This window comes from Cupressus sempervirens, chromosome 11 (assembly GCF_028749045.1).
Source record: "Cupressus sempervirens isolate cs-2001-9-10 chromosome 11, ASM2874904v1, whole genome shotgun sequence".
NCBI classification, from domain to species: Eukaryota; Viridiplantae; Streptophyta; class Pinopsida; order Cupressales; family Cupressaceae; genus Cupressus; species Cupressus sempervirens.
The window spans coordinates 313,620,931-313,637,904 of NC_143128.1; the positions used below are offsets into that span (position 1 = coordinate 313,620,931).

Sequence of the window (16,974 nt, forward strand, 5' to 3'; positions counted from 1 at the left end):
TTAAGTTAGACCCATGGAAAACCAAGGGTTAGAAATTAGCTCCAGCCAAAGAGGATTAAATGTGATGTTTTAAAGCTTGTTCTTTCTGCAACTTATCCCAGTAAGGAACAACCCATTTTCAATTTATTGAATATTGTTTAGATTCTCTTTCTATCTTTGAAGGAAAGAAACTCTTCTAGCAGAGAAAAGTGTTTGTATACCATCGGCCCATGCCCGCCATAAAAAATGTTTCACTACAGTAAAAAGCAATAAAAAAAAGTTCTCTCATTAAACCATTTTATTAGATCCCAAGCTGCTCATCAACCCATACAAAACAAAATTAATCCATGTTTTGTTATTAATAAAATAATTATAATACATGGGCAGTAAGTTTACCCTGCCCTTGCATGGACTATTATCTCTAGCTATAAAGATTTATCAAATCAATTTGGATAAAGTTACTGAATCAAGCAGGAGCTGGTACTGATTCAGGAGGTGGTGATTCAGGAGGCAGTATTTCAGGAGGTGGCGAGGGTAGTCGTGGTAGAGCCTTCAGAGGATTCAAAATGACAGAATCGATAAGACCATATTCTTTTGCTTGCTTTGGACTCATAAAATAATCACGGTCAGTATCCGTGTTAATCCTCGCTACTGTCTGCCCCGAGAAGTAAGCTAAATAAGCAGCTAGATTAGCCTTGTGATACAATATTTCATTTGCCTGCAACCTCCATAAATTATTTGGTTACTGACAATCACCATCTCAAAGAAAATTGAAGCTTCTGCACCTAGGACTTCAACATCACAATTTTTTTTATGAAACTTAAACCAAAAACTGGCAAATCATCACCTGAATCTCAACGTCCGTCTGCTGACCCTGTGTACCTCCAAGAGGTTGATGAATCATTATCCTCGAATTTGGCAAACTGTATCTTTTACCTTCAACAATCAAATGACAAACTCATCAGATTCACATGACTGCAGATAATGAGCAAAGGAGGAACCAGTGGGATCTATCAAATAAATTGAGTATACAAATTAGGTACCTTTTGTCCCAGCAGCAAGAAGAAACGCACCCATACTGCCACAAAGCAAAAAACCAGCTTGGATGTTAGTGACGATTGCAACTACCATTTTCACCTTCAAGATCTACACAGAAGGTCTCTAAAATCAAGCAATCTATTTTCTACCAGGTATCTTTGAAAAGCCAAAAAGAACTAGACTATAAAATTAAATTAACAGGAAACCACCTATGCAACAAAATCATGTAGGTTTTATTAAGCAGCGCAATGAAATGTACAAAAATGAGTTAAGTCCATGCCTTAAAATCAATCTCACCAATAAATGTTAATATTAAAAACAGTACTAATAACAGCATCAAGTCCAGCATGTTTTGTGCCCGAATAACAACTGAGAATGATCTTTGTGTACATCCAAATAGAGGACTCAAAGTACAGACTGTGACAAGCTTTTCATGCCCAGAATTCAATTAAACTGCTTGATAAACAGAGCATCTTCACAATCAACAACTAGCATACCCTGCTTCTTAGACATGAACAAAATGACTCTCAACAAAATCATGTTTTATTCGTTAACTGCTAGTAATCTTTCACTCAGCTTGCTCTCTAGTTTTATAAATCTATCTTTGTAATGTCAAATTTACAACAATTACAACCACCCACTAGATATCATATTCCTCCGAAAGCAGTTCTATAAAAGATACATGATTTCAACTGGTGTTGGAATTAAGTACATTTAGGAAGACTAGTGATTGCCCTTTGGGGTCACTTGTGCTACAGTATAAATTAAGATAAGCTGAATGCAAACTATAATTTTTTCCCTTACAACCATTCACAGTACATTATCAGAAAACAGTTGGCTTTTACAGTCCTTTTCTTAGGATGATTGGTATGATACACTGAAAAAAACTACAGGTTTATGTTATAAAGAATTCAATGCACCATATCTTATCCAGAGAATACTCAATAACAGATCTGATTTCTTACTGCTGTCAGAACCCACTTACAGTCTGATTGGTTTGAAGCTCATGTGTCTAAAAAATATATAAAACTAGGTCGTGTTGGAAACAGAGCCACTCGCCAACTTAGGAAGAAACTGTTCTCAACCATTCACAATTCAACCAAATTCCCACCAGTCCAGCAGGTTAAAGGAGAGGTCTCTTTACTTTTTAGTAAGACAAGAAAACAAGTCATATTTGCTCCTTCAGTTGTTCATTCACCAATCTAGAACCATTGTAACCACAATCAATTTGAGAATTGAGAGGCCACACCAAAAGTACAAAATCGAAGTTCAATATTTCTCAGAGAAACCAGACCAGATCAACAATTTAAATACAGTGGGAAAGATCCATATGAAAAGTTATTTGTTAAGAAGCTATCTCCTGGACTAAGACCAATAAACTAAAATTATCCTCTAATATAAAATTAAAAACATTAGTCATGCGGCTTTTCTCCTTGGAACAGCAGCAAATCTTTCATTGGAAAGAATAATCTTGATGAGAACATGCATATTCTCAGTATATTCTCATTGGTAATTTCCATTAAAAGTAAACAGTCAATGGTTCTCAGGCAAAGATCTCATCCATACAAAATATTTCCATCAAATTATAGGGGATCAATTTTTCTAGTCACCACTGACTAGATCATTTTTTTGTCACTACAACACAGGAAATAGTGAGTGCTTGTTCTCTCAGCACCACATTTCATTGTCAACCTCTTCTCAGGTAGTGACCTCATCTGTAGAATATTTCCCCAGAGTTGCTTAGTCTTTTAGATCAACTTTTTGTCAGCATTTGCTTATGACAAATTTCTTTCAAGAAATATTAGCTTTCTGTGAGAAAAGCAGGTCTTGCTATCTTATTGCTATGACAACAATGGACTATGCCATGTGGAGCCTGCCATTCAGAGATCCAAGTGCGATATTTAAATAATAGCTTTAATCAGGTATGGATAAAGGATTGCATTGAAAAACAAGCTGCACAAAGCTTTACTCCCAACCCTGACACTTCATGTTTCATTTTGGATGGTTGCCCTGCAGTTTTCTCATTATTTTGTCAGCAATCTCCTTCAAATGTGATTTTTGCAATGAGCATAGATTCTAAAAGGCTTTAAACTTTTTAATTTACCTCTTCCAGTCTATCCAAATCTCACAACCTTAAATATTAGCAATTCTGTAACAACCGTGAGAGAATGCTAACAACAAAATATCTTAGAAAAATAAGTGTTAATCTTAACAGATATATTCTGGCATCATCAAATCTTGGAAATGTTTCAAAAACCTTTAAGCTAGGCAATGAAGTAGAAATGTAGGTCATCAATATTGAATTAAAATCTCAGGTTAAAGTAAATAAACACTATGTTACCAGGTACTGCTGGTAAAGTCTGGGTCCAGGTAAGGTATGGTTCAGGGTGCCTGGGTTTTCTGTGGACCCACAGCAAACCTGGGCATCCGGGAACTACCAAGGACCATACCCAAGCATACATTCATCTGTTAAAACCTTAGTTTCACTCTTCATTATTTTGAATATACCATTTCCTTTATCCATACAGTCCCAGCTGTATCATAACTTTGTGGCCACATGTTATATTAGAATATGCCAGCAAGCAAGCAATCAAATATCATTTCAGTTGCATATTTTATCTGTATCTGTGAACAAGAACTTATTAAACCTTGTAACAGTATTAATTAGATTGATTTCAGTTGATTTTCAATATACATATGTAGCAGCTATTTGTTTATGTTTTGTGAAATCACTTTCATTATATTGTTAATGATTTGGCATTTTATTAAACATTTGCAAAATGAAATTAAACCAGCTTCTGCTCTTAATCTCACAGCTAGCAGGATTGGCAATCCAATTGATTCTGGTTCAAATGAAATTGAACCAAAGGTTGATGTTGACCTTGATGCTTCCAAAGAAGAATATGGATATTAACAATCAATTGTAATTTTCTTCATTCTGCAATGGCATTTTGATATGTATGTATTTTCAATTTTGCAAATTATGAATATGAGGTAATCAAATCATAGCAGCAAATATCTTATAGGGAAAAATCAGCAAACTAAAGGAATAAAAAAAAGTAGAAAAAAGAAGCTTTTAAATGGGAAAGACAGTAAAAAATCAATTATGCAATTAAACCTCTAGTTTTCTACAATGTGAATGGATGCTAAAATGTTATTAACATTGCATTTTAAATTATTATTAATATCAAAAGAATGTTAAATCAGACTGGACTGTCATAAATAATACTCTACAAAACTTTAACAGCTTAATAAGACCTCAAAATGACTACGATAAACATGTTTGCATCCTAGTAGAATAAAAGAAAAAAGATTTTATCCCTGAAATTTTCTAAGAAACTTCAAAGAAAACCCAAATAAAAATATAATCATTTGATAAAAGAGAAACTACTTCTCGTAATAGGTGGAGCCAAATGAGCATAAATTAAGCATTTTTAAAGATTCTAGGCTAAGTTGCCGGTTCGGATTCGGGGTTGAAGAAACAATCCACCGGTATGGCAAAATTTTGAAACAGTTCATTTGTAAAAATCTAAGCTGCCATGTGGACAAAACAAATGGGGAAAAAAAAGACCCACTGTGTGAAACAGTTCAACCCCACGTGGTGTCACAAGGTTAAAGATTACCTACGGGTGGACATGAAAGGTAGAAATAAGCTGTGCTAGTTGTGCAGTTAAGAAAAGTATCCCATCCTCTGCTGTGTGAGACGGGTAGATGGACAGTACCCAAGGAGGTGTGGGAAGAAAGAAAGTGATCTTCTGCAGTAAAAGGTGCATTGAAACTTGAAACGGAATGGTACTTTATTTTTAAGTGTGCTGCCTACCAAGATATCCGGGAACAGTTTGAGGACAATTTGGAGGGCCACTTGCATCAGCTCTTTGCAGAAACAAGACTACACAAAACAACTAGTATTTTGATGCAGATTCATAACAGGCAGACTGACATGGAAAAGAACGTGAAAGTGGTCCCATAGGCTGATCAGCCTCATGGACGCGCTATTCAAATACCTTCATTCATTCATTTGGGTTCCTTCGTACAAAAACATGTAAAATTACACACACATGTATGCAGCCTAGTAGCAAAAATTAAGATTAGAAAGTCATATGGTATCATAAAAACAACAAAAAAACTATAAATTTGCAGTCATAGTATTATATCAACGTCAAAATATCAAAATAATAATATTGAGTTCACGCATCATTGTTTTGACTTTCAACAATTGGATGGAACTTTATACAAAGTTTCAATCATCTAATGGATTATCTAAATCTTCTTCATCAAAGGCATTAGCTGATTCACAAACAGTGGCAATGTCAATGGAATCAACTGCACTAATAACATTCTTGATTTCCAAGTCCTCAAATGCCTATTACTATTTCACTGTACAAAGAGCTTGTTTGTTTGTAAATAACATCCTACTTGAAAAATGTTAAAAAGTAGCTTGCAACTCCCTTCACCTATTGAAGATACTGTTTAATGTTTACTCTTTAAAATATAATTTATCACTATCAACAGCTTCCAATTAATCGAGCAGGGATCATTATCAGCAATTGAATATAAAGGTTTCACTGGAAGAGATCTTGAGGGCTAGTTTAATTTCATGTGATAGATATTTTAACTTTAGCAAATTTTGTTTTGCAATGTTAAAGATCTCATTCAAATTTTGCAATAGTTGTTGTCTGCACTAAATTATAGAATGTTTCTCAGTGGAAACGTACCTAATTCGCACGTGGTTTGCTTGGGTCTGCCCTCGTTCAACCCTGCTTTAATCTAGGTTTGGCTTAGATGAACCAGCCTGCCTAGGATCAATCTTGCTCGAACCCATGGGTGAATTGGACCTGAACCAACAACCAATTCACAACCTGGCCAAACCAAGTGTTGGTATGTTTGTCGTTGCGCCAAAAACTCGAACTATCAACAAACGTCACAAACACCAGACTTTTCCAAATCCACAAGAGGCGGTTAAGCCATGTCGCAAACCCCGAAGGAGGTGCTGACCACCAAATCAACAATCTCCCCCTAAGCACAATCTAAGGGTTCCACACTGACGGAATGTAGACCTCCCATGATTCGAACTCGTGACCCAAGGCTCTGATACCAATTGTTGGTATGTTTGTCGTTGCGCCAAAAGCTTGAGCTATCAATGAACGTCACAAACACCAAACTTCCCAAATCCACGAGAGGCAGTTAAGCCATGTCACGAACTCCGAAGGAGGCGCTGACGACCAAGTCAACACCAAGGTCCCAAGTAGACAAACCAAGCTTCATAGATTCTAGGTACAAAACCAACTCAAACTCAAAAAACATTTGTATTAAACCAAACCTTCAATTTTTCTCAAAGTATTGACTCATATAAAGTAGAAGTAGAAGATGACACAAAACACATGTAGGATGAATATGCATCATATTAGAATTAGCATATAAAATTATAATGACCAATATTTTAGTGTCACAAAAATTGGACACCTTGGTGCAATACTAGGTTACACATACAAATATAAAGCAAATAATTTTATACATCCAAGGTTCTTTTAACTACAAAAGGAGAGAACAAGAAAACCAATATGTTATGAAGATTGGGGAAACCACGCAACACTCCAAAGCAATAACAAGTAATTCACCACGAAGATACAACAATAAATAATCGATTACTTTGACAAGTATTATAGAAACAACTTTATCAAGTTTCTCCCTTAGCCAGCCTACTCTAATCTCCTAGCTCTCTACTCTTAGCTCCCAAACTAATTTCCTATGCTCATCAATTACAACTGAGAATGCCCTGGCCTTTTAAAGTAGTTCCATTACAACAAAGGCACAAGACTAATTCAAGACCAAAGGTTGTTATTTCTTCCTACCAAGCCTAATTAGGGTTGCCAAATTTACAACCAATTACATAAAGGTGCCAATTCATGGGCCAATAAGAAAATTACAATGATTTTTCCAACCAATGAGAAGATAGGACACTTGGCATGTTGTGATTAACTGCGTTTCAAATTGAAAATTTCCAACTGGAGGAGACAAACAATTGCCACATCATCATCCTTATCTTGTGTTTGGAGTCTTGGTTTGTAGAATGTGTTTGTTAAAATTGCCAAAGAAGTCTCAACATTTGAGGTTTTCTCCATCCTTCAAAATTTCTTCATGGAATTGACTTGAATCACCTGCATCTTCGTGAACCTGTGAACTTGATCTTTCTTGATTCTCCTTGAATATATCCTCATGTAGCTAGACCTTTTGTGCTTTCTTGAATTTCCTCTTGATTTCAATCTGACTTTGTGGGTTGATACCTTGAACATGAATCCTTCCTTCTCATTTGAATCCTCAAGCTCAAGCCATCTTCTTCTAGCATCCACTTTAAGTTTTGAGGCCTTGATCATCACCTTGCCATCTAGCTTCTCTTGTACTGCCAATTTTTGTTGGTGTGACGATAGACGGTATGTACACCAACAATATGCTGATTTTCTAAGATGTTCCAAGAATGAATTTCAATTAAGCCCTCCTTGAATTCACCCTATAAAACAAAGGAGAAAAGCATTAAATTTGCAAAAAAAATCACATCAATGATGAAAAAAATTCATCCCACTTAGTGTTAAAATTCATTTCTCTCACAACTCTCCAATCTGCCCATTTGATTTGTCTTTCATTTTGCACAAGGAAATAAGGCTAAAGGGAAGGGAAGGGGGATATTCCAAGTCAGGAGGATTAATGTGGTGGAAATCCTTGGCGTTAATGACTTCCACCGGTGAAAATCCTAAACTTTAAGGATTTCCACCAAATTCACTTGGCGCTTCATTTCCTTCCATACATGGGCTTGCAAAAATATTTCATGGTGAGCAATTTTGGCAATTATTGAGGATAAGAGTTGGCTGGTGGGAATCCTTTGTGCTAAGGATTTTCACCAAATATGGTTTAGCCTTCCTTTGTCTTAAAACCTTCCAAACATCATTGTTGTCGCTCAATTTCGTCCTAACTCCACATCCTCTACCTCTAACACCTGCTTTGCATTTTGGTACAAAAATAGGAGGGAAAATATGGTGGAAATCTTTAGCTTTAAGCATTTCTACTAAGTATGATTTTCTCAAAATTTACCTGATTTCAACATTTCTTGGGGATTCCTTGTTCTATTTTTACTCATGATGTTGCCTTCATGCCATAAATTGGATTTAAAAACCTTAGAGGGTGGTGGAATTTGGGAGGATCAATGTGGTGAAAATCCTTAGTGTTAAGGATTTCTACTGGGAGAAATCCTTAGTGCTAAGGATTTCCACCAAATTCACTTTTGCCACTTAGACTTCTAACCTTGCCATTTCACCCCTTATGCCCATTCTTTCACAAATTTCTGATTTGTTATGCCCTAGCATGACCTTGCACCTCTTTTGGATTGACAAAGGCGAAACCCTTAGCGTTAAGGATTTCCACCAAGGGGAAATCATGGAAATCCTTAGCACTAAGGATTTCCACCAAATATGGTGCAACAATTATTCTTAAGAAAAAATTATTGTTTCCTTCTCTTCATCGTTTACCATTACATTGATTAGTTTGCCACCTAATAAGAGCCCCTCAACGCTCACACATCACTTTATCCAAAGGGGAAATCTTGAGATATTGGGAGAAATGATAGCTGGTGGGAATCCTTAGCGTTCAGGATTTCCATCGGGGGAAATCCTAAACTTTAAGGATTTCCACCAAATTTGATTTCGCTCCCAATCCTTCTCCTAAGCATGTAAACCTTTACCATTTGGACTAAAGTTCTAAACCCCCACTTAGATTTAGGCTAAGGAAACACCATGAAAGGGCACCAAAACCCCAAACAAATGCTCGACAAAAATTACTTCCCAAGAAGCCAAAATTGCCCAAACTTGCCCTCGGGCTTGGAAAATTGAATATGTTGCCAACAAAAACCACCTAAGACAACGACTCCTACTTGCTAAAGCAAAAAGAGGGGGTTCCCATTTGCAATGAGACGATGGTGTGAGACTTGAGAATTGAAAATGTTGCCAACTAAAACCACCTATGGCAACGACTTCTACTTGCTAAAGCAAAAAGAGGGAGTCCCCATTTACAATGGGGCTATGGTGTGAAAACCACACAACACACCAAAGACGCATTTCAGCACTACAAATGGATTTTCAAAACTTAGACAAACTTTTGCTTCCCTAGCTTGGATTTGTGCCCATGATGCATTTGAGGCTTTGAGCACTACAATAGGATTTTCAACACTTAGATGAATTGCGCCTTTCCTACCTATGATAAATTTTTTTGAGAATTGCAAGAGGATTTTCAACACTCAAACAAATTTTTGCTTTCCTACCTTGGATTTGAGCCCAAGGCACATTTGAGCACTATACAAGAATTTTCAATGCTTAAACAAATTTTTGCTTGCCTTCTTCGGATTTGCGCCCAAGGTACATTTGAGAATTGTAGGAGGATTTTCAACATTTACATAATTTTTTGCTTTCCTACCTTGGATTTGTGCCCAAGGTGCATTTAGGCATTGTAGGAGGATTTTCAACATTAGGCAATTTTTTGCTTACCTACATTGGATTCATGCCCAAGGCACATTTGAACATTGTCGGAGGATTTTCAACACATAGGGAAAAAATTGCTTGCCTACCTTGGATTTGCGCCCAATGCACATTTGAGCATTGCCATAGGATTTTCAACCCTTAGGCAAATCTTTGCTTGCTTGCCTTATTGTGTCCAAGGCACACTTGAACATATAGGAGGATTTTCAACACTTTGAGAAAATTTTTGCTTGCCTACCTTAGATTTGAACCCAAGGTGCATTCGAGCACTATAGAAGGGTTTTCAACACTTTGAAAAGTTCCTCCTTGGCTATCTTAAATTTGTGGCAATAATGCATTTGACCACTACAAGAGGATTTTCAACACTTAGACAAATTTCTGCTTTCCTACCTAGGATTTGCACCCAAGACGCATTTGAGCATTGGAAAAGGACTTTCTTGGACTTAACCATTTTTCTAGACTTTTATCTCTTCTTCATCCCAACTTGGTCTTAATGGATTTTGTCGTTCCTCAATGCATCTTCATCCAACACTTAGCCATTTCTCTTGCTTCCCCAACTTCGTTACAATGCTTTCCCAACTCACTTGCAATGCTTTCCCAACTCGGCCTTGCTCAGCACTTAGCCATCTCAACTCATTCGCATTGCTTATCGACATTGAGCTCACCCAACGATCCTAAATGTCCCCCTATAAAAGTTATTTTCCACATTCATACACTTTTGTAGAATGAACAATGCATTGTGCATCATCCCCATTCAACCCTAAGAAGAGGTGGGTGCCTTTTCAATGATTTTTCTGCCTTATGATCACTTAGTTATGTTCACTTATTTTGTCGAAGATGGACATTTTCCTGATTTTTCCACTTTTAGGTGCTTTATCAAATCTTCAAACAACTTTTGTTGGAGACTTCTTTTTCAAGGGATGCTTTTTAAACTAGTTTTTCTAAAGGTAGCATTTTCAAGGGATACTTTTTCAAACTGCTTTTCAGAGGCTATTTTTAGGAGTCCTTTTTCAAACTGCTTTTTTTTGGAGATCATTTTTTTCGTAGGCTAGTTTGATGAACTATTTTTAGATTGCACCATTGAATCATATTTCCTCATACCCTTCTCCCTCTTCTATTGGCACTCTTTAGTTGCCCAATGACCAGCTAAAAATAGAGCTACTATCAATAGTATGTTCAAATGTGAAATTATTACTCTACATTATCCCCCCTCCCCCAAAAGAAGTTGTCTTTCAGACGACAAAACAAAATGAACTAGCCAAACTACACTTATAAGAGGTAGGGTGGGAAGACGTCCCTGAAATGGAGGTGTGTTGCTGCCTCACGAGTCGCAAGTCTCATTTTGCTGCCTGTTGCTTGCCCGATTTGTTTGAAGTAGTTGTAGGGCATCCCTCAGATCCTTTTCTACTAGTGCTAATTTCTCTACCTGAGTCACCTTCTCCAGCTCCCATTCTTTTTCAGACTTCTGCATTTTTTCCTCCAAGAGGGCCCATTGTCCTTTTATTATTGGTACATCCTCCTTTGCTTATCGTAGCTCTAAAAAAGTTGTCCAGAATGCACCAATCTGTGCTAACACCTATATGAGGAGTGGTTGCCCTGTATGTGTCTCCATAATGCAAGAAGTCTTTCATTTCTCTTTTTTTTTTCTTTCTTTTTGATTCCTCCTCACATCAAAGTGATCCATTCTTCATTACATCCAGCCTGTATAGATGTCAAGAGTGATTCTGCTCCCTTCACTACGGTGCCCATATCAAACTCCTTTGCACTCCTTATAATTTTTTGTGTAGCCTGTGTCATTTCCTAAAATTTTGTTAAGAACTTTTCAGCTTTCTCCCCAAATGGAAGTACCTTCTTTTCTATCATCTTGTTTATGTGCTCACTTTTTGCCTTTATCCTGTCTTCTTCTTCTATCTATAAAAAAGTGGGTGAGGGTGGGGGTACTTCTATTATTTCCATTTGGAACTTCTTAAATAACATGTTCGCTTCATCTTTCTCTCCTACATCTTCTAAGCTTCTCTCTTGGTGGCTAGTACCAATCTATTTCTCTTGCATCCATGTCCTTTTAGTCTTTGTCGGTGCAAACCACTAAGGCAATTGGTTGAGCTATCTGTACTCCTTGTGGGGTAGTGATCCTATTGGTGTGTGGTGCCCTCTTGTACGAACGAAGGTCTACCACCTTAACATGAGGTACCTATTCTGTTGGGACCAAGTTTTCTAGGGACGACAGTTGTGATGATGTGAATGATATTCATTTAGCTCCCCAATTTGGTATTACCAATGCTCTTCCTGTGTGGTGTGCAGCTAGCTTTTGTGTGGATTCTTTCATTTCCATCTCCTAGTGGAGTACGGTTGGCTTCTCCCAATTCCATATGACTGTTATCCTTTTCACCTGTCGTATGGACATCCTTGCTTATTCCCTCTGTACAATTGCACTCCACCTCGTCGGTATTGTCCACATTATGTAGTGTACAGTTGTCTGTAGGGTTGTGGTCTCTCATGTCTAGCATTCAGCTATGGTATGTTTCTTGCACACCCTAATGTGTCCCAGTTGTACGGACTTCAGACACTTCTATACTCATACTGATGTCTCCTCTTACTTTTGCGTGTTGAACCTGTTTCTCCCTTTGGATTTCAGCCCGTTGTTGTACAACTCCCGACAAGTGTCCTTCAACTAGTAGGAACATAACTTCTCTAGTCGAGTGTCCTTCAACTAGTAGGAACATAACTTCTCTGGCCGATCCTCTAAAAGTGTTGTCTGGCAATTGGAACTTATTTTCTTGGGAACTTGAAGACAAATCCTTCGTACCTATATCTTCACCTGTTGCTCCATCCTCATCTAAACTTTCTTCTTCCTCTGTGCTTTGTGTCTCAATGGAAACATCTTGTCTTAGCCTTTTCTTTTGTGGTTCACCACTTCCAACTTCAAATGTGTCCATGTGCATCCAATATGTCATTACAGGCCTGTTGGGTTCCACTCTATTTGCATGGACAAATGCTCTCCAATGCTTTGGAGCAACCTGTGTGTAGAAGGCTTCCAAAAACATGGCTATGACATGATGGGGCATGTAGAAGGTTTTACACCTTAGTTCCGAAAATTCCTTCAATCGTTCTGAGAGGAGTTGAGCCCAATAATATTTCCTCCTTGTGTTCAATCCATTCACCAAGGCAAACATCCATAAGGCTATGTCGGAGGTTCGACTCCCTCCTATGAGCTTACTCTTGACCAAGTCTACAATGCATCTCCATTCTCCATAAGCTATGAAATTTTATTCCAAACCTTGATTGTTGCTTTTACTCAAAATGCTCTCCCACTCTTTATCAATAAGATCATCCGTGCACATTAGTCCAAGTCATCTCTGCTTTTCTTCCATTATCATTTTAGTTAGGGTTTTTGCTGGAACTTGCCCTCGGTTAGGAACCCCAAATACCTTGCTCACCTCTTCGACTGAATAAGAGGTTGTAATACTTTGTTGAAAATACTGGATTACAAATTTGCGCCCTTTCTTGTGATACCCAGCTACAATTGTTCTAAGTACAAGTTCAAATTCCTTCAAATAAAAATAATTTGATCTACCTCTGTTTTTCGTAATGCCTCCTCTAACACATGATTCTCTTCAGCATTCTCCCACCAGGCTCAACATTCACTTTTGCAAACACTTTCAAATGTAATATTTGTAGTTCTAATCTTCTCGCTGCCCTTTCCTTTCCCTTTCTTTTTGGAAGACACCATATTTTTCCCCTGGAGTCTCTTATCTCTTCAAGAATCTGTGATTGTCCCCCTACTAGAATTGCCCATGTTGGTTTCATCATTCTTGATTGATTAATTAACCTCTTGTTATTTAGGTTTATTCCCTTCTGTGACCAATAATCAGCCTCCACATCTCGCTCTTATTGTACTTGTATGAATCTCCTTCCAATCAGTTTGTACCTCTGCTTGTTTTTCTTCCACCATACAGTTGCTTTCCCCTATGGCTTCCTTACTATCTTTCATGCTATTTTTTCCTTCGTATGGTAGTTGTTTCCTCCCTTCGTCTTTCTCTCCTCATCTTGATCGTACATCGTATAGCCTTACGTCATATAGAAGATTTTGGTTCCTCCCCTTGTGTTGTGCATCATACAACGCCTTATCTTGCCATGTCTCTGACTGGAATTGTACATCGTACAATAATCTCACGTGGTTTGGCTTCCTCTTGTGTCTTAAACCACACGGTTGTTTCTTGCACCCCGAATCCCTCGTGTGTCTTACACCATACGATTGTTTCTTGCGCCCCAAATCCCTCGTGTGTCATACATCGTACAGATTCCTCTACGCTTTTGTGTGCGTCTTTCTTAATGCCTCTATCCTTTTTATACCCTTCCTCTAGGTTTACTAACTAGTTTAATATTCTTCCATTTTGTTTTTTATTTTTCCCTATCTTCCGTTTGATTTCCCTTAAGCACCCTTGCATATCCCATTGTTTTGAAATGTGCCTTTTGCCTACAACTTTTATTTCTTATGTGTTAATTTGAAAAGTCTCTTGCCTATCTCTGTAGATTTTCAGCTTGGATCCGTTCACTGAATCCCTCAAGGGATTACCATCTAGTGTGGATAATTTTATTGCTCCATTTGTTCCAACATCTCTTATTTTGTTGGGTCCAAGCCAATGGACGTTAAATTTTCCTCGTCGGAGTTCAATTTGGCCATTGTATTTAAGTACTAGCAGTCATGGCTGAAAATTCATTCTTCACAAGTGTTTGTCATGCCAGAACTCCCTTCTATTATGTGCTACCTCACTAGCCCATTGTTTCGTCAATATTCTTTCATCCAACTTTTGAAGAGTTTTGAGTCTCCCCCTCAACCTCTATATCTCCAAGTCTATGTTCAACAACCCTTAGGCTCAGAACTGTGTACTCCATCAGCATTACAGCCTCATGTCCGTACATTAATTGAAACTGAGTTTGCCCCATAGTAGCCTTATAAGTGGTTTGGTACGCCCATAACGCTGCAGGCAACCCCTCCTCCCAATCCTCCTCTTCCACCCCACATGTCTTGTACAAGATGGATACCATTACTTTGCTTGTCGCCTCAGCCTAACTGTTAGCCCAAGGATAGTATGGACTAGGAAGTGTTTGGAAAATTTTGACTAGCTATATGGTGAATAACTCAAATCATTATATATTCTACAAATTTGGTTAAGAAATTGTATATTTTCAAATGTTCGATAAAAGTGCTGATTTATTGCTGAAATTTTCACCGAGTTTTTGTCGATTCCGAGATTTTAAAAAAAAATTGGGCTGGCCGAGATATTGTCGATACCGAATTTTTAAACTATGTTCAAAACTATATTATACTAACGTTTTATTAAAACTCTACACTAAGACTTGCTAAAAATAGATATCCCTACATCACAAAATACAAATGAAGCTTATTTGAGACTTACTAAAAACAGAAATCCCTAAAAAATAGGAACTTCACCAAAAGACTCCAAATTCTATTGATTCATTCTTTTAAGGATTTTCAACTCACACTTCATCCCAATTCACAGTTCTCAATCAGGAAAGCCCTAAATAAACTAAGGCCAGGCTTACCAAAAACCAAGCCAAAAAGGCTAAATGAACAGAACAAGTAGGGTCCCCATTTGCAATGGGGCGATGTGTGAAAATTTGAAAAGGTCACAACACTACTCACACTAAAAGGAGATATAAAAGAGAAAAACATTATTGAAGAAGCATCAAAATATAACAAAAATACCAAGAATCAGATCGAATGGAAGCTGAGAAAAAATAATTACATCAGAAATAATTATTAAACAGCAGGGATGATCAGAATATAGCAGAAGGCTTATTAATGATTCCCTAAATATCTGGCATCAACAATCAATACAAATCATATCAGTAAATCGTTCTCAAAGATAAAAGGGGCAAGCAGATAAAACATAGAATATTGGACGCTTAGCAAGCGATCAGATCAAACTATCATCTGTTGATATTCATCTTTTCAGTGATAATCTAGAGATCAATGATTAACTTATACACACACGCACACATATATACACATCTCTGTTATATCCTAATAAATGTTTAATATACATAACAGCACTGCAATAGATCGTTAAAAGGGTAAAAAAGAAATCCACATTAAGGGAGAACAGCTTTAGGGCACCCTGCTATAGTGGCAACAGGGGAAAACAGCTACTAGGACAGCCTATTACAATTTCCCTTACAAGCCCTACATCAAAGGACTGTTGACAAACCCAACAATTTCCTGAGTATAACCTTCTACACTAAAAGTGTACCTTAGTAGATCAATAAGGCAATAGATATTACATGACAGTAAATCCATAATAAACAGAAAATGTTGACTGATTAGACATGATGTTAATCCATTGACAAACCAATATCTAAAGTGGCACAATCACATTGATTAAGTTTGTTAATGAGAGCGACTATTATATGGGAAAGGGTGCAAATCTAAAATAAGGAAAAGGTGCAAGCTAATGAAAAGAGACGATGTTAATGGGAGACTAATCTCAAGAGACACAATGACAATCAGTCAAAGATTAATACAGCAATTAGACTCTTCAGAAAATTGTATAATCTCCATAAGGAATGAGACACAACTCGTGAAGGGCAACTCTTCATTCAAGAAGGAAGATTTAAGAAGGCTTTCACATCAGCCATTCAAGGCAGCATTGAAAACTTCTCTTCTTTTTATCCATATTTGGATCTACTTGGTTGAGCACCTACCAATCAGAATTTATAGTTGCAAGAATGATATTGCAGATCAGAGACGGTACCAGCGATATTAAGGGTGCATGTTAAGTTGCAGGTATATAAGTCAAGGTCTGAAACAGCAACACATTGCACAAAACAATACAGCAATTAGACTCTTCAGAATATTGTACAATCTCCATAAGGTATGAGACACAACTCATGAGGGGCAACTCTTCATTCAAAAAGGAAGATTTAAGAAGGCTTTCACATCAGCCATTCAAGGCAGCATTGAAAACTTCTCTTCTTTTTATACATGTCTGGATCTACTTGGTTGAGCATCTACCAATCAGAATTTATAGTTGCAAGAATGATATTGCAGATCAGAGACGGTACCAGGGACATTAAGGGTGAATGTTAAGTTGCAGGTATATAAGTAAAGGTCTGAGACAGCAACACATCGCACAAAACAATATTGCCATATTTGCATAATTACATTGCCATGTCAGACATAGCAAATGAATTGCTGCAAGCAATACATATTGATTGTATATTTATATAGTCTATATCAGAAATTGCATCAACGTACTATCACTATAAGTGATAGGAATATCATATTCATAGTGTATTTCCTAAGTTACCATGGTACCTTCTCCCCCCCACGCCCCGCACCAGCAAAAGTTCGAACCAGTCTGCGGTCCTGGTCAGGTTAGGACTTAGTTCGGGCAGGGTATGAATTTTGATC

General features: G+C 37.4%; 1 protein-coding gene across 1 annotated transcript in view; it reads right to left on the reverse strand.

The window, feature by feature from the left end:
- Positions 1 to 311: 311 nt before the first annotated feature.
- Positions 312 to 16,974, reverse strand: part of LOC149529378 (ATP-dependent Clp protease proteolytic subunit 5, chloroplastic-like) — a 100,194-nt gene continuing 83,531 nt past the window's right edge. Inside the window, exons 7-9 of the mRNA XM_089811272.1 lie at positions 1,023 to 1,057; positions 827 to 915; positions 312 to 697 (exon numbers count right to left, since the gene is read on the reverse strand). Coding sequence (XP_089667398.1) covers positions 446 to 697; positions 827 to 915; positions 1,023 to 1,057 — 376 coding nt within the window. The 3' untranslated portion in view covers positions 312 to 445. The remainder of the gene's footprint in view (positions 698 to 826; positions 916 to 1,022; positions 1,058 to 16,974) is intronic.